This window comes from Phasianus colchicus, chromosome Z, assembly GCF_987193195.1.
Source record: "Phasianus colchicus chromosome Z, bPhaCol1.hap1.1, whole genome shotgun sequence".
Classification (NCBI taxonomy): Eukaryota; Metazoa; Chordata; class Aves; order Galliformes; family Phasianidae; genus Phasianus; species Phasianus colchicus.
In genome coordinates this window covers 9,068,303-9,086,384 of record NC_143476.1, presented here as the reverse complement: position 1 = coordinate 9,086,384, position 18,082 = coordinate 9,068,303, and the positions used below count along the sequence as shown (strand labels likewise).

At 47.3% G+C, this 18,082-nt stretch overlaps 1 protein-coding gene and 1 long non-coding RNA gene across 3 annotated transcripts; one reads left to right on the top strand and one right to left on the bottom strand.

Moving 5' to 3' along the window:
- Positions 1 to 361: 361 nt before the first annotated feature.
- On the bottom strand, positions 362 to 5,362 carry LOC149912425 (uncharacterized). 2 transcript variants are annotated; one of them, XR_016461646.1, is made up of 3 exons: positions 5,039 to 5,362; positions 3,051 to 3,141; positions 362 to 1,688 (listed from the first exon to the last, which is right to left on the bottom strand). It is a non-coding gene; the product is annotated as an uncharacterized LOC149912425 (long non-coding RNA). The 2 variants fall into 2 exon arrangements; XR_016461645.1 differs by having other exon boundaries at positions 362 to 764; positions 5,039 to 5,354.
- Positions 5,363 to 9,034: 3,672 nt separating this feature from the next.
- Positions 9,035 to 17,642, top strand: LOC149912424 (uncharacterized). The gene is made up of 6 exons (XM_090130820.1): positions 9,035 to 9,080; positions 9,208 to 9,674; positions 12,420 to 12,540; positions 14,440 to 14,530; positions 16,900 to 16,971; positions 17,464 to 17,642. The coding sequence occupies exons 1-6, from the start codon at positions 9,035 to 9,037 to the stop codon at positions 17,612 to 17,614; spliced, it is 948 nt and encodes a 315-aa protein (XP_089986946.1). The 3' UTR covers positions 17,615 to 17,642.
- Positions 17,643 to 18,082: the final 440 nt, after the last annotated feature.

Here is an 18,082-nt window from a genome sequence, read left to right as displayed (position 1 = left end):
AGATCTCTCTTGGCATGACTTCAAGAGCAGCTCAGTCAGTAGTTCACAACTTCACACCCATCTGGCTGTTAGATCTACGAGGGAACTGTTGATGTCAGAGCTAGAACATTGCCAAGCTGCAACAAAAGCTGCATGGCACAAGTGCCTATGGGACCTTTTTCACGGCCTGATGGAAATCACTGCAGTTGTTTTCTCTTCCATTTGCTCAAGTAATGTTACAGTACTTGTGGTGCCACCACAGCCAGAAGCACTGCTGAGGAAGAAGGTCCATTGCTCAACTATACTGTTAGACACAGCTTACGAACTAAGGTTCTACCTCCACAGCATATTGCAAAAAAGACCCTCTTGGTCCTTCCTTTTCAAAAGCAGTGGGAAAGACAGAGCATCAGTTAGCACAAAGTTAATCCGGGGTTAAAGGCAAGGTAATATAAAGGGGTTTCTGCCCTGTAGTATGACTGTATTGCTCCCTCTCAGTTTAAAGCCTGGTAGCCATCCAGAAGTACACTGCATTGACAGAGTATTTGATAGGAAAAACAAAAAGGAAAAAAAAGAAAAAGAAAAAGAAAAAGAAAGAAGGGGAAGATATAAGAATGAATGTGGTTTATGGGTCAATTTATGCGGTATCATGAGGGCTGATGCACAAAATCTGTGTTTGGACATCTCTCCACATTCCTGTTCCATTGGTGCCACAGAAGAAATGCTCCCGAGGGATTTGGCATAACAACGTATGATCTTCCATGTCAGTGTAGGAAGGTCTTTTCATTCTGTGGGAGCAAAGAGAAAGAAAAGCTATGAGAAGAATAGCATCTCTACTGTGCTGGAATCCTTGTTCCCAGTTTGACCAAACACTGAGTCATAATGAAAAGAATAAAATGTGACAAGAAATTCTACATTTGTCCCTGTATTCAGACCTTGAAAGTCATATTGATGCTCGTGCTTTCCTTGGTACAGTAATTAAGGATGTGCACTGACTCTCAGCCCCAAGATGAAGAGGTGTATTCTAAACATTTCCTTATTTTTCCCACTGGGCCCATTGCTCTAACTTAAAATACATCCTCAAAGCACTTTTAACTCTCGTGGATGTTTCCAGCCAGCTTCCCAGTCTATGACATTTAGGGATGTGATCCGATCTGAACCTTTACGTAAACCTTTTGAGACTTGCCCATCACTGCTTCCATTGCTGTTTCTGAAAAATAACCTCAAGGCTATGTAATTAATCGTTCCTTGTTTTAATCTCCAAACCCAGGTAGATTAATGCCTACGCTGACCACAGATCAGTGACTTCTGGAGTCTTCTGCAGAGCAGCACATCTGTAGTTACAAGTTCTGAGTTTCCTTAGGAGGAAAGAAAGAAAGAAAGAATGAATGAACAAAAGAAGGAAAGAACAAACATATTCTCAGGAGGAACTTTTCAGGGACCAATTCACAAGCAAAGGACAACATGCTGTTCTCAGCAACCAAACAATGTACTTTACGCTGCCACAGGGATTGATAACACGCTACAGCTAGAGCATATTTAAAGGGCTCCATCACTGCTAGGCCAAAAGCTGACCCGCTTTAAATCCTTACAATATGGAGAGAAATGCTCTGACAACTTTTTCAAACTTGAAGAAACTGCTCCTGCTGGGCAGCCCAGTCAGCACTAGTATCCTCCCAGGTAACAAGCAAGAGCTATAGACTGGAGCTGAGCTGCTGGCAAGAAAAAGCATAGCTTGTCATATCAAGACTGCTAAGAGAGGTAAAGGGTGTGACTGCCTCCTCCAGCTGCTCCGGCCTGAGACCACTCCTGAGCAGCCACTGGCTGGCAGCCCAAAGGCTGGGGACCCAGGATCTGTGCTCAGGCTGGAGGACACTGCTGCCACTCTCTCATTTGCAGAATCAACCAGAAATGAAACTCCCTAGCAGATAACCTTGCTGCAATAAACACCCTCACACACTTACATCCCCCCACCAGTAACTGTGACTGACCAGGCAGCTTCCCATTACAGCCTTGCTTATCATTTGCTGGTCAGGTCTGTATCTCTCTATGCTCCTGCTTATGTCCTCCTCCCTTTCCTATTTCCCCTGTTACACTGTAAAACAGTCTTCGACCAAATATCCTTCAGGGAGCAGACACTCTCTTTCCATACCCCCTCACAAAGGCCTTTAGAAACATTCAAGAATGACCAATGACTCATCCTGCTTCACATTCAGTTATGCTTGGCTGCATCTTTCCAATGGCTTCTTGACTCAGTGACTCCACTTGACCTACAAGTCAGCCCTGTGCAAACTTACATCACTTCTGAACACAGCACTGTTCCTTGCTTCACCTCTAAGGCTGGATGTGGCTCTGGGCAGCCTGGTCTCCCTTACACACATCTCCCTTACCCCTGCCATCAGCATCCCACTTGAAACACTTCCCCACCTGTATCAGCATTTCCTCATTTCCTGGCTGCTGTGCCAGGACCTGCAGACTCCACAAGAACAGGAGAACTCCGCAGACGACAGTGATTCCGTTCTCCGCCCCAGAGCCTCCAGTGCTCAGCATCACACTGGGTGTTGTAAGAGCGGAGTGCTGACCGTCACGTCTCAAGCCAAGAGCTTCAGACTGAGCTGCAGTGCCAACGCACTGACACTGCCAGCCAACCTGATGGGGCCACGAGGAGGAGGAACTGCAAGCCAACAGGACCACAACCACCTGAATTTCAAGCAAACAAGAACCAACACTTGCACTTCTTAGCTCCAAAAACGAAACTAACAATTGCAAAGGAACCTGATGCAGCCATCTGACAATCTGACATGCCCTGGAAATCAGTCTGCAGCACCTTCAACTGCCCTACACCAACTTCCAGCTTCTGCTTGCCGCTCCCTAAAGGAAGCAAGCAGCCAAAAGCAGGAATTTGTCGGGCTGGCTTCACCTGGCAATGAGCAGTCCTTAGTGAATGAGAATGGAAAAAGCCAACTGGATATTACCATCTCATCTGTTCCTCCCAGGGTTTTACTGTCTCCTCACATCTGTCAGAGGAGCCTGTGTGAGATAAAAGAATACTGCAAAAACCAGTCAGCATGTACCTGTCACGGTGGATCAGAAGGGAGTTCAGGAGGGCTCCATCCCCTCTGATGCAGTCAAGGCAAAGTAAGGAGAACACCTCAGATGCCATTCCTGTATCAAGACAAAAAGAAGAAACAAAAACAAGCACGAGCTCTCAAAATCTCAGACCAAAAGCTACTAACAAATGGCCAGAGCAAGCAAGGCACAAATGAAACTGGCTCCACAGTATTTCCAGCAATGGCCAAAATCAGAAGCCTAAAACTGCATCTGAGAAAGAACAAGGTTGTACAATCTCTTCTAACACTCAAAAGCATACAGCCCAGGGATTCCCTGTACTGTAAGTTGCATGATGAATGCTCTTCTTCAGAAGCAGCTTCCCTTTTTGCTGCCAGCTGTGATCATACAAAGGGCTGAAGGCTGTATACCAGAGGGATGAAGATTCCCCAGAGGTCACGAAATGTGACTGACCCTACAGAAATCAGAAGTGTTCAAAGATACAGCCCGGCCTCTGCTGTCTGACCGTACCTAACCATGATTTCCATCTCACTGTGCAATCTCTCAGAGGCAAACAGCACAAGCAGAGCCCTGCACAAGGCGCCAGCAGCAATACTAGAGGTCACCTGGCTTTGGTGGACGTTGAGGAACTGAGTGTGTTCACCACCAGGGGACTGAATGGATTCACCCCGCTGTGTGACAAGGCGGCCTGAACAAGAAATTTAGAGTGCAAAGAAATAACAGCATCAACAACAAGCCCAAATTTCATCTTAGGTGAAGATGAATCTTTTGCAAAATGGCATAAAATGTAAATACTGGAAATTTAAGAGTTTGCTTTCTCACTATAAGAGACATTTCCTTCCTCTACAATACTTGCTGTGAACACTGCTACACCACTGTGCTCATCTCCAGAATTTCAGCTAACGATTTTGTTCACGATGCCTGGTGGCAAAGCAAACACAACCACATTCCACTGTTCTCATACTGCAGGCTGTTACACTTCTAGAATTAGAAACAGAGAACCACAAGGCAGAACGAGAAACATCCAGTGATTATCTCACACAACACTTACCTCAAAGTTACTCATTGTCCCTGCTTTATCTTCAGTCCTACACTTCTGACACTTGTAAATTTGCCAGCAGTTAACATGAAAAATGGCACAGAATACAGTCACAGCTAAAACTCAGTCATTATTTCAGGAATGGCTACAAAACACTAACAGCCCAGGGAAATGCAAGAGCAGCATACACTCCCTCCAGAAATGCTCCCACACATCTGCAGGTCAGGAACCTCACACCAGGCATACTTTCCAGGTATTCAAGGAATCCTCAATGCATTTCTGCACTGAAAGAATTGCAACTGGAGCACTTGCAAATTTTCAGGGTCAGCAATAGCCTTTACAACAGCAGCTACTCTGCAATGCTGAGATTGCCTCCCTAAGATATCTCTCACTGAGCAAGGAACACCAATCTTCTCTTACACAGAAGACTCTTCTTTCAGTGCTGACAAGGATTACCTCATAGTCATCAAAAGGCTCCAGAGCCTGCACTCTGTGTTGCTCATCTTCTGCAATACAGCAGGTGAAACACTCGCTCACATCTAAAACAGAAATCCCTCAAGATGATTCCTTCTGGAAGAAAAGACTCACTTCCCACAACACAACAAAGACCCTCCATGAAGCATCTGCATGGGGGGTCTTTAAAACTGCCCAGCTGGAAAGAAGCAGCAGCTCAAAGTCTGATGAGATGTCTTGCCTAAACATTTCTACAGAATACCTAGGATGAAAAGCCTCAGAGGAACCCATACGTTGCCTTATCCCACACCAGCAAACAGGCTGCTTCTTGGCGAGGGACCTTCAGATGACTAGCCACATCAGCAGAGCAGGCAGCAGCTCTGCCTCGGCCCTTTTTGCTTCAACCCAGCTGGCCCAGCTGGCCACTTCTACAATTACCTGCAGTTTCCCCTTCTGCAGGTGTCTCAGTTTCCCATGGCTCTGAGGGCTGCAGGTACTCACTTTTCCAAAAAACTCTGCTGCTGTGCTTCACAATCAGGCTTGGAGACAAAGAACAAAGTGCAGAGTCCAGCTGGCTGAAATGCTGTTGCATGACACGTCCAAAGGGGTCCTCTGGGTGCATCTGCTCATAGAGCAGAAAGCATGCATGAGAGAAATGCTCTGCTGCCCACTGAATCAAGGCTCCTGACCTGTCGGGAGACGGACGTACGGATAATTAAATACCCGTGGGACCACCTCTTATAGGACAGGTGCAGCTTAAGGCATGCTATTCAGGCATCCTGACAGATAACATACAAAACAGAAACCTGTACTGGGAATCTATGGAAGTCTCATCCATTCATAGAGAGAGTCTGGGATGAGGAGACCCCAAAATTTTAAAAACAAACAAACCAACCCACAGTACTTCAGGTTCTTCTTCTTTGTATTTTTCTAACCTCCCTTTTAGGTTCACAGTACAGATGAGATTGGAGAAACCTCTGGACACCATCTGCTCCACCCTCCTACACCAGCAGAACCACCCAGAGCTGCCTACCCAGGACCATGGCCAAGTAGAGTCATAGCACGGCCTGGGTTGCAAAGGACCTCAAAGATCATCTGGTTCCAACCCCCTGCTGTGTGCAGGTCGCCAACCAGCAGCCCAGGCTGCCCAGAGCCACATCCAGCCTGGCCTTGGCTGCCTGCAGGGATGGGGCATCCACAGCTTCCTTGGGCAACCTGTTCCAGTGCCTCACCACCCTCTGGCTGAAAAACTTCCTCCTCACATCCAACCTAAACCTCAACACCCCCTGTCTCAGTGCAAAGCCATTCCCCCTTGCCCTATCACTCTCCACCCCCACAAACAGCTCTGGAAGATCTGCAAGGAGGGAGACTCCACAGCCTGTCTAGGCAAGCTGTGACAGTGCCCATCACTGCAAGAAAGACATCGAGGCCCTGGAGCGCGTTCAAAGAAGGGCGACAAAGCTGGTGGGGGGTCTGGAGCACAGGCCTTATGAGGAGTGGCTGAGGGAGCTGGGATTGTTCAGTCTGGAGATTCTCAATCTGGAGAAGAGGAGGCTCAGGGCAGACCTTATTGCTCTCTATAACTACCTGAAGGGAGGTTGTAGTGAGCTGGGGGTCGGCCTCTTCTCTCGTGTAACTGGTGATAGGACTGGAGGGAATGGCTTCAAGCTGCACCAGGCTGGATGTTAGGAAATACTACTTCTCTGAAAGGGTGGTCAGGCACTGGAACGGGCTGCCCAGGGAGGTGGTGGAGTCCCCTTCCCTGGAGGTGTTCAAGGAACGTTTGGATGTTCTGTTGAGGGATATGGTTTAGTGAGAACCACTGGTGATGGGTGGATGGTTGGACTGGATGATCTTGTAGGTCTTTTCCAACCTTAGTGATTCTGTGATTCTGTGATCACTCACACAGTCCAGAAGCGTTTGCAGATGTGTTGATGAAGCAATGTACCATAGAAGTGCTGTGACCTTTTAGTCATGTCAGCATGTTTTGGGAGAACGAGGCAACGCAGTGTTGATGATCTCCACATCTTTCCGGCAGTGAAATTTACTTTAAAATTTCTGCAGGGAAAGGTTTGTGCCAAATGACAAAGGAAAGAACCCTTCCTGCAAAACGTCTGTTAGAAAGCAGCACGTTGTCAGCTGGAATCATGAGTTATTTCAGCCCTCACTGGGCTGATCTGGAGAAGGGCTGTGCCAAGGTATTTACAGATGTCTTCTGATGGGTTTGAAGCATTTCTGGCTTGCGGGGTAGGCATAATTCTGCAAAGCTGGTGGATTGCTTGATCAATCTGAAATACAAGAAAGATCAATAAATGACCAAAAAAAAAAAAAAAAAAGCACCCAGATATATTGATAGCTGCATTACGTACTACATGATTCCTTTCAGCTATATGTTTTTTTTTAAATAAGAAAGTGTAGAGCTGCCAGTTCCCTTATCCATCCTTTCAAGCTCCAGGCTAAGTAAGAAATGTTATTCCTCTCAACTGGAAGATGCATTCTGGGAAGAATGGTCTTCAAACTATTTGCGTTTCTTTAAGACATTCAGTTATGGGAAAATAAAACAAAACAAAACAAAACAACAAAAAAACCCACCAACAGCCTCTATATTCTGAAAATGAAAAAAAACCCTTTTGACTTTCTCTTGACTGTCTGAAAAGTATAACACATCACATACAAATGTTTAATGAACAAAGAGCTGTCACGGAAAAGGAGGGAGCTGCTCTTTTACCTATCAAACCTTCCACATCTCTGAGTGTCTGCCAACAACCAGAATGTGTGGAGGCACCTTCAGTAAATGGAGGGCAATGATGGCACTGCACTTACATTAATCCTTGATGAAATAGTACAGCACTGATAGAAACTTCCCAACAGTCTGTGCTGATCTGAAATGCTCTGGCAACTCTTTGCAAAAGGCACTTCATGCTGAGTATTTTTATGTCATTGCTTGCTTGCTGGTATCACCTGTGCTGAGCTAGCTGGACAAACCCAGATTGGCAGCTCCTCAGATGTGTTACCAGCTAATTTCTCACTGATCATTAGAAACAGAAAGTTAATTCTGCTGGGAATTTTGACTCAGCACGAAAAGGAGAGCAAAAGGAAGGGCAAAATGAATGAAATAGCAATACAAGTTACCCAGCTGTTATGTTGGAAAGACCATTTTTAAGCCAAAAGAACTGCAGAAAGAAGGAATGGATGGATTTCCTGGAGCATCTAGTTCTCCAGATGCCTACAAGAGACTGCCTTTCTGCATGTGGGACACAGAGCAGATCCCCTCTGATGTTCGGCACAGGGATGGATGGTGCTAAAAGCAGGTTTGTGTTTACCTGCAGGGCCCATTTGTTGGTTTGTTTCCATGTACAGAGAGCCCATAGGAGGTATCAAAACCATCTCACAGTTTGTGCTTGTAGGTTCAGTGTTTGGGAGCACTGACCTTCTGAACAGCTGAAACCAAAATCTGCAATTCAAAACCTGTAAGTAATATTCACATAATAATGAATTAAGAAATGCAATAGATAAACCTTTCACACCTGGAGCTCAGCTGCCATCACAGACCATTGCAGTGACTGCCCATGCATTAATTCTGTGTTGATAGTATCACTGGTGTCTCTCTTCTAGACATGGATCCAAGCTGAAATGTGACTGCTGGTCGAGTTTCCACCTTAGCAGCTCCTCTACTGCTGCTGTCACGACTGCATTGTCCACCTGAACTGCGGGGTTGGATGTGACCTTGTGAGCAGCAGTCTGCTGGCAGACTTGTGAGTATTTTCCAGTATGTAGTTATCCCTGGTCAGTAGAAGGAGGAGAGAATTAATGCATATATGCATATATTACAAATACATTAATTAAATAATTATGTAAATCACATAAATTATATATAATTACATATTATAAATCCATGAAATAGACATGAATACATACAAACAATTAAAAATCCATAAACATTTTTGTGCATATTTAAATGTAGGAATGCATTCTATCAGAGGCATTGATAAGCAGGCATTTAAGCACACCTTGCTTTGCTGTTTAAGCAGGTCTGCACCAGAATCCTGACTGTAAGTGACATCTGTGAATGTCTTGAAAAGGACAGCTCAAATCTCAGGTCATGCACGAGCATGGAGAAGCTGATTTCCTCTTGGTTAATCCTTGATTGTTCAGTGCATAGTGGTCAGATGGAAGACAACATGTAGTCCAAATGTACTGATTTGAGAAAACAGCTGCTCTGGGTACTAGGAAACGGAGAGTAAATGGAGAAACAGACACTGCCAGAACTCTGCTGTGAGCACTTGTCTCATGAAGGATGTATCATAACAAGCCCAAAACTAATGGAGGAAGAAATAGGCTTTCTAGCTGTGTATTCATCCTTGGCATAACTAATTCTGTCTTTAGACATGTTTTTGAAACACTCACACGTTTTACCGACAGATAAGTAGATAAGAGACCAAAATGCTGAATGTCACGCACACGTTGCTCCAAAAGTAATGCCTGCTACTGATTTCGATGGAAACTGCAGCTCTGCTGCCCTCTGCTGGCACGACAACAAAACGTAATGGAGTATTTGTAGGAAGGTTCAGCCTCTGCTGCCGTACCACCAACAGTCACCTCTGATATCACGGGCATTCATCATTATCTGTCATCACAACACCTGAACGTACGGCCACTGACACATTGAGGGAGAGAGGGAGGAGGCGAGGAAGAGGGGGAAACGGTGCGGGGGGGACGGCGGGGGCTGGGGAAGGGGCGGCCCCCCCGAGGAGCTGGCGGGCAGAGGCAGCGGGGTGCAGCTCCGCACAGGACCCGAGCGGCTGCCCCTCTCCCTCCGGCCCGGCTCAGCCGTCTCAGCTCGCCGCGGAGCAGAGCGGCGCTTTCCCTCGCACTGCCGCGCTGTGACCGGCATTCCGGACGCTCTCGCGTCTCTCGCTTTGCCGGATCGGGTTCGTGCGGCGAGTCGCCGTTCCTCCTCGGCTCGCTGCCGTCGCGTTTTCTCTCGCTTCCAACGATCTGCTCGCTCTCTGCCCTTCCCCCTCTCCCGGAGCCCGGGGCCGGCCGGCTCGCGGCAAAGCGTTGCGAGCCCTGCGGTTGTTTGTCCTTTTCCCGGGGCTGTGCCCCCGTCACGGACACGGAGGAGAGGAGAGGAAGGGTACGGAGGGGGGAGGGGGGGAAGGAAGGGGGAAGGACCGGGGGGGGGGGAGAAGAAGGGGGAAGAACGGGGGGGCTGGAAGAAGGGAGGAAGGAAGGGGGGCGAAGGGAGGGGGAGGGGGGGGGGAAAGAAAGGGGAAGGAAGGGGGGGAAGGAAAGGGGAAGGAAAGCGGAAGGAAAGGGGAAGGAAGGAAGGCAGAAGGAAGGAAGGGGGGGCAAAAAGGAAGGGAGTGCAAGGAAAGAAGGGGGAAGGATGGGGGGCAAGGAAAGAAGGGAGAAGGATGGGGGCTTAGGAAGGGGGGGAAGGAAGGGGGAAGGAAGGAAGCGGGGGGGAAGGAAGGGGAAAGGAAGGAAGGGGGAGGAAGGGGGGGCGGAAGGAGGGAGGGGAAAGAAGGTGGGGAAGGAAGGGGGGGAAGAAAGGAAGGGGAAATAAGGGGGGAAGGAAGGAAGGGGGAAGGAAGGAAAGGGGAAATAAGGAGGGGATAGGAAGGAAGGCGGTAGGAAGGAAGGGGGAAGGAAGGGGGGGGGGGTAGGAGAGCTGGTTTGGTTTCCTGTTGAATCTGTCCACATTTTATAGATGTACAGCATCCTGTGGAAAAGGATTCTGTCCGTACCAATACCATTCCAAGCACTTGAAGCCAAAGGTGGGTGTCAGAGGAGATGGGAATATCCTGTTCTCTGTGTCCAGAAGAAGTGGTGAGATGACTGAGATGTTAGAAGAACATAAGAGGAAACACTGGGATGGGCGACTGCTGGAGGCCGCTCAGTTTTTGGTGATGGCTGCCTTTGAGAAGCGTGCAGATGAACAAATCTCAGGACAGGGACAGGTGCTGGATTTCTCTGGCGTAGAGGCAACAGAGCAGCGCCCATACAGACCTACTTTACTGCCTAGTTATTTACAGTCTGATTTTGGCAGAAGAGAGTGAAGCAGCTTATGAGTGATGGTAGTCATGAGAAGCATGCCTGTATAATGCTTGCAGATCATAAGCTGGGACCTGTTTGTGAGAACAGTGCTCTGCAGGACTAGTGCTCGTGTTTGCAGGGAGTTCTCGTGGTTCAGAATCCAAAGCCATCTTACAGAAATGAAATCTTTTTTTTGAGATTAGAAAACACAAAATACACAAACCCACCCCCCCACCAAGCCCACAAACAAATCTGATAATGATTTGGTAGATGTGAGAGAAACTATTTTGTCAAAGCAGTGGCATTTTCTTACCTTGAATTGAAATGTCTGTAAATGGGAGCAGTGATATAAGAATGTTGTTAAAGTAAAGGTGACAAAGTTTTGTTTGTACAGTAAATACAACTCTTGGAAGTCAGTAGTTGAAATTTGTGCTAGGAATAATGGAGTTTCAGTTCTGAGTTTATTGGGTCTTTTCCTGATGCTTCTGGATGCTACCCTATTATGGTTCATTCAGTTTTGGGATTTTCTTGTTCATTTCACAGAAGAACTGAGTTGGGCCTTGTGAGTGATTGCTGGTGGTACTGATTTTCCTGGTCTTGGTCTCAGTCCTGCACAGCCACTGCAGTGAGTTAGCATTGCTTTTGTCCCACAGGAGTCACCACCGCCTGTTGTGGAAAGGATCACAGGTGGCTGGGAGTGGATTTATCAGAGCTGCCAAAGCTGAGCGTAGCTGTAGGTGAAGCAGGACTGGACAGTGATGTCCCCACCCTTTCCATAGCAGAGGTGGTGCTCACCTCCATGGCAAACAGCAGCTCAGGTGAGCTGTCCTTGGTTAGCTGGGCTGTGAAATGAGAAGCAGAGGCTTCATTGCAAGTCATGGGAGACTTGTGTCTTAAAACTAAAGCCTCGTGGATTCTGTGCAAGCTCCAAACAGCTCCTTGCATTGTAGGAATGAGGGAGCAGTTGATTCCCACAGCATCATAACAGGAGGCAGTGTGCACAGCTGGAACACAGGAGCTTCTGTCTGAACATCTGCAAACGCTTCTGGACTGTGTGAGTGATGGGCACTGTCACAGCTTGCCCAGACAGGCTGTGGAGTCTCCCTCCTTGCAGATCCTCCAGAGCTGTTTGTGGGGGTGGAGAGTGATAGGGCAAGGGGGAATGGATTTGCACTGAGACAGGGGGTGTTGAGTTTTAGGTTGGATGTGAGGAGGAAGTTTTTCAGCCAGAGGGTGGTGAGGCACTGGAACAGGTTGCCCAGGGAGGCTGTGGATGCCCCATCCCTGCAGGCATCCAAGGCCAGGCTGGATGTGGCTCTGGGCAGCCTGGGCTGCTGGTTGGCGACCTGCACACAGCAGGGGGTTGGAACCAGATTATCTCTGAGGTCCTTTGCAACCCAGGCCGTGCTATGACTCTACTTGGCCATGGTCCTGGGTAGGCAGCTCTGGGTGGTTCTGCTGGTGTAGGAGGTTGGAGCAGATGGAGTCCAGAGGTTTCTGCAATCTCATCTGTACTGTGAACCTAAAAGGGAGGTTAGAAAAATACAAAGAAGAACCTCACGTACTGTGGGTTTGTTTGTTTGTTTTTAAAATTTTGGGGTCTTCTCATCCCAGACTCTCTCTACGAATGGATGAGACTTCCATAGATTCCCAGTACAGGTTTCTCTTTTGTATGTTATCTGTCAGGATGCCTTAATAGCATGCCTTAAGCTGCACCTGTCCTATAAGAGGTGGTCCCACGGGTATTTAATTATCCGTACGTCCGTCTCCCGACAGGTCAGGAGCCTTGATTCAGTGGGCAGCAGAGCATTTCTCTCATGCATGCTTTCTGCTCTATGAGCAGATGCACCCAGAGGACCCCTTTGGACGTGTCATGCAACAGCATTTCAGCCAGCTGGACTCTGCACTTTGTTCTTTGTCTCCAAGCCTGATTGTGAAGCACAGCAGCAGAGTTTTTTGGAAAAGTGAGTACCTGCAGCCCTCAGAGCCATGGGAAACTGAGACACCTGCAGAAGGGGTAACTGCAGGTAATTGTAGAAGTGGCCAGCTGGGCCAGCTGGGTTGAAGCAAAAAGGGCCGAGGCAGAGCTGCTGCCTGCTCTGCTGATGTGGCTAGTCATCTGAAGGTCCCTCGCCAAGAAGCAGCCTGTTTGCTGGTGTGGGATAAGGCAATGTATGGGTTCCTCTGAGGCTTTTCATCTTAGGTATTCTGTAGAAATGTTTAGGCAAGACATCTCATCAGACTTTGAGCTGCTGCTTCTTTCCAGCTAGGCAGTTTTAAAGACCCCCCATGCAGATGCTTCATGGAGGGTCTTTGTTTTGTTGTGGGAAGTGAGTCTTTTCTTCCAGAAGGAATCATCTGGAGGGATTTCTGTTTTAGATGTGAGCGAGTGTTTCACCTGCTGTGTTCCAGAAGATGAGCAACACAGAGTGCAGGCTCTGGAGCCTTTTGTTGAATATGAGGTAATCCTTGTCAGCACTGAAAGAAGACTCTTCTGTGTAAGAGAAGATTGGTGTTCCTTGCTCAGTGAGAGATATCTTAGGGAGGCAATCTCAGCATTGCAGAGTAGCTGCTGTTGTAAAGGCTATTGCTGACCCTGACAATTTGCAAGTGCTCCAGTTGCAATTCTTTCAGTGCAGGAATGCATTGAGGATTCCTTGAATACCTGGAAAGTATGCCTGGTGTGAGGTTCCTGACCTGCAGATGTGTGGGAGCATTTCTGGAGGGAGTGCATGCTGCTCTTGCATTTCCCTGGGCTGTTAGTGTTTTGTAGCCATTCCTGTAATAATGACTGAGTTTTAGCTGTGACTGTATTCTGTGCCATTTTTCATGTTAACTGCTGGCAAACTTGCAAGTGTCAGAAGTGTAGGACTGAAGATAAAGCAGGGACAATGAGTAACTTTGAGGTAAGTGTTGTGTAAGATAATCACTGGATGTTTCTCGTTCTGCCTTGTGGTTCTCTGTTTCTAATTCTAGAAGTGTAACAGCCTGCAGTATGAGAACAGTTGAATGTGGTTGTGTTTGCTTTGCCACCAGGCATCGTGAACAAAATCGTTAGCTGAAATTCTGGAGATGAGCACAGTGGTGTAGCAGTGTTCACAGCAAGTATTGTAGAGGAAGGACATGTCTCTGAAAGTGAGAAAGCAAACTCTTAAATTTCCAGTATTTACATTTTATGCCATTTTGCAAAAGATTCATCTTCACCTAAGATGAAATTTGGGCTCGTGATGTTGATGCTGTTATTCCTTTGCACTTTAAATTTCTTGTTCAGGCCGCCTTGTCACACAGCGGGGTGAATCCATTCAGTCCCCTGGTAGTGAACACACTCAGTTCCTCAACGTCCACCAAAGCCAGGTGACCTCTAGTATTGCTGCTGGTGCCTTGTGCAGGGCTCTGCTTGTGCTGTTTGCCTCTGAGAGATTGCACAGTGAGATGGAAATCATGGTTAGGTATGGTCAGACAGCAGAGGCCGGGCTGTATCTTTGAACACTTCTGATTTCTGTAGGGTCAGTCACATTTCGTGACCTCTGGGGAATCTTCATCCCTCTGGTATACAGCCTTCAGCCCTTTGTATGATCACAGCTGGCAGCAAAAAGGGAAGCTGCTTCTGAAGAAGAGCATTCATCATGCAACTTACAGTACAGGGAATCCCTGGGCTGTATGCTTTTGAGTGTTAGAAGAGATTGTACAACCTTGTTCTTTCTCAGATGCAGTTTTAGGCTTCTCATTTTGGCCATTGCTGGAAATACTGTGGAGCCAGTTTCATTTGTGCCTTGCTTGCTCTGGCCATTTGTTAGTAGCTTTTGGTCTGAGATTTTGAGAGCTCGTGCTTGTTTTTGTTTCTTCTTTTTGTCTTGATACAGGAATGGCATCTGAGGTGTTCTCCTTACTTTGCCTTGACTGCATCAGAGGGGATGGAGCCCTCCTGAACTCCCTTCTGATCCACCGTGACAGGTACATGCTGACTGGTTTTTGTAGCATTCTTTTATCTCACACAGGCTCCTCTGATAGATGTGAGGAGACAGTAAAACCCTGGGAGGAACAGATGAGATGGTAATATCCAGTTGGCTTTTTCCATTCTCATTCACTAAGGACTGCTCATTGCCAGGTGAAGCCAGCCTGACAAATTCCTGCTTTTGGCTGCTTGCTTCCTTTAGGGAGCGGCAAGCAGAAGCTGGAAGTTGGTGTAGGGCAGTTGAAAGTGCTGCAGACTGATTTCCAGGGCATTTCAGATTGTCAGAGGGCTGCATCAGGTTCCTTTGCAATTGTTAGTTTCGTTTTTGGAGCTAAGAAGTGCAAGTGTTGGTTCTTGTTTGCTTGAAATTCAGGTGGTTGTGGTCCTGGTTGGCTTGCAGTTCCTCCTCCTCGTGGCCCCATCAGGTTGGCTGGCAGTGTCAGTGCGTTGGCACTGCAGCTCAGTCTGAAGCTCTTGGCTTGAGACGTGACGGTCAGCACTCCGCTCTTACAACACCCAGTGTGATGCTGAGCACTGGAGGCTCTGGGGCGGAGAACGGAATCACTGTCGTCTGCGGAGTTCTCCTGTTCTTGTGGAGTCTGCAGGTCCTGGCACAGCAGCTGTGTGAAAGAGGAAATGCTGATACAGGTGGGGAAGTGTTTCAAGTGGGATGCTGATGGCAGGGGTAAGGGAGATGTGTTTGTGCTGGCAGTGAAATGTCTGTCAGTGAGTGATGTCACAGTGCAATTGCACTGGCAGGCAGAGAGATGTGAAGGTTGGAACGTCTCAGGAGAAAGAACAGTGTGACCTGTGGTATCTTCTGTCTCTGGAGATGAGCGACTGCAGCATACTGTGCCGTGTCTCTCAGACAGCCCAGCCCTGGTGGTAGGAGGACGAAGATCCCCATCAAATGCAGCTTTGGCAGTGTTGTGGCTGAGGCTCCCAGAAGAATGGCTGTTGGGTAGAGAGACTCCAGCATAAGAAGCGATGCAGCCAGATGTCAGTGTTCCTGCTCCAGCAGGGGGATTCTGTGATTTATGGCACTCTGGGAAGTGCCTACGGTGCCCTCCATCAACAAGGGGACTTGGAGAGAAATCTTGGGTGCCCGAGAAATTGAGTGTCCCCAGGAAGCCTGCAGGTTTCACAAGTAGGCTGCTAGGATCTGGGAGTGCTTCAGAGTGTGCTCAGGTCCAGTGCAATGTCCCTGGAAGCTTCTAGGGCACGCTGTGCCAGCTGAAGAGCAGCCAAGTAACCACTGAGGAGCTCTGGGAGTGCTCTTAATGTTCCCCGGAATGCAGTGAGAGCATTTTGCAAGCATCTTAGGGCACCCAGGGACTCCAGGGTGCCCTACAAAACAGCAGGTAGCACTGGGAAGCCTCCAGTGTGTACTGGGAGGACACTGGAGCACCCTAGCGGACAATAAGAGGCTTTGGGAGAGCTCTAGTGTGGCCTAGAGTGCAGCAGGGTATCTTGGGAGTCCTTTAGGGCACAAGGGGAGGCCTTTGGGGCATCCCAGAGCACTGAGATGCTCCAGGTTGGTACTTTCATAGTGATCTACTGGACAGGGCCCCCACACTGACTTAGGTAAAAATGATACACTGGGCTTCTTGAGTAGCTGAAGGATGTTTTGCTTATCAGCAGAGCCAGGGTGTGTTTTGCTTAGCAGTAGCTGGTTTTGTGAAAGCAAGTGTTGTTCAGACAAGCCTGCTAAACATCAGACCAAGTCTGTTTTGCTGAGCGCTGCTGGAAATATCCAGGTGATGTATCAGGATGGTATCTCTGATAAAAGCAGATTTATTTGCGGTTGCAGAGCTGGGCATCCTGCAAGCAGAAGGGCACCTGCAGAAACAGCGTCACATCTTTTATGTCCTGTTACCCAATGCTTCTCCTTCCCTCCCCGGTTCCTCGTTGGCTGAGCACTTCAGGTTCACAGTTTTCCCTCTGCTCAACTCAACACATGGATGCTATGAAGTGTAACTGAGGATGTAATGAGTGCTGCCCTGCTAAACCTCTGCCATATTTTTTGGGTGTTCTTCACAGTGATGGTTTTCTTGTGGAGAAAATCATTGGTGGCAATTCAACAGCTTACCTTTGTTTCTTCAAGGCTGAAAAAGTTGTCAGAGCATTTCTCTCCATACTTTAAGGATTTAAAGCGGGTCAGCTTTTGGCCTAGCAGTGATGGAGCCCTTTAAATAAGCTCTAGCTGTAGCGTGTTATCAATCCCTGTGGCAGCGTAAAGTACATTGTTTGGTTGCTGAGAACAGCATGTTGTCCTTTGCTTGTGAATTGGTCCCTGAAAAGTTCCTCCTGAGAATATGTTTGTTCCTTCCTTCTTTTGTTCATTCATCTTTCTTTCTTTCCTCCTAAGGAAACTCAGAACTTGTAACTACAGATGTGCTGCTCTGCAGAAGACTCCAGAAATCACTGATCTGTGGTCAGCGTAGGCATTAATCTACCTGGGTTTGGAGATTAAGGAACAATTAATTACATAGCCTTGAGGTTATTTTTCAGAAACAGCAATGGAAGCAGTGATGGGCAAGTCTCAAAAGGTTTATGTAAAGGTTCAGATTGGATCACATCCCTAAATGTCATAGACTGGGAAGCTGGCTGGAAACATCCATGAGAGGAAAAGTGCTTTGAGGATGTATTTTTAATTAGAGCAATGGGCCCAGTGGGAAAAATAAGGAAATGTTTAGAAAACATCTCTTAATCTTGGGGCTGAGAGTCAGTGCACATCCTTAATTACTGTACAAAGGAAAGCAGGAGCATTTAGATGACTTTCAAGGTCTGAATACAGAGACAAATGTAGAATTTCTTGTCACATTTTATTCTTTTCATAATGACTTAGTGTTTGGTCAAACTGGGACCAAGGATTCCAGCACAGTAGAGATGCTATTCTTCTCATAGCTTTTTTTTCTCTTTGCTCCCACAGAATGAAAAGACCTTCCTACACTGACATGGAAGATCATACGTTGTTCTGCCAAATCCCTCGGGAGCATTTCTTCTGTGGCACCAATGGAACAGGAATGTGGAGAGATGTCCAAACACAGATTTTGTGCATCAGCCCTCATGATACCGCATAAATTGACCCATAAACCACATTCATTCTTATATCTTCCCCTTCTTTCTTTTTTTTTTTTTCTTTTTCTTTTTTCTTTTTGTTTTTCTTATGAAATACTCTGTCAGTGCAGTGTACTTCTGGATGGCTACCAGGCTTTAAACTGAGAGGGAGCAATACAGTCATACTGCAGGGCAGAAACCCCTTTATATTACCTTGCCTTTAACCCTGGGTTAACTCTGTGCTAACTGAGGCTCTGTCTTTCCCACTGCTTTTGAAAAGGAAGGACCAAGAGGGTGCACAAAAATCTGTCTATTTTCCAGTATGCTATGGAGATAGAACCTTGGTTCGTAAGCTTCTGGGAGCTGTGTCTAACAGTATAGTTGAGCAATGGACCTTCTTCCTCAGCAGTGCTTCTGGCTGTGGTGGCACCACAAGTACTGTGACATTACTTGAGCAAATGGGAAGAGAAAACAACTGCAGTGATTTCCAT

Excerpts from the sequence above, each read along its gene's own strand:
- LOC149912424 (XM_090130820.1), top strand. The coding sequence starts at position 9,035 with ATGGAAACTGCAGCTCTGCTGCCCTCTGCTGGCACGACAACAAAAC. Across the intron at positions 14,531-16,899 it reads CTTCTGATCCACCGTGACAG|GAAACTCAGAACTTGTAACT; the intron begins GTACATGCTGAC and ends TTTCCTCCTAAG. Across the intron at positions 16,972-17,463 it reads ATCACTGATCTGTGGTCAGC|AATGAAAAGACCTTCCTACA; the intron begins GTAGGCATTAAT and ends TTGCTCCCACAG.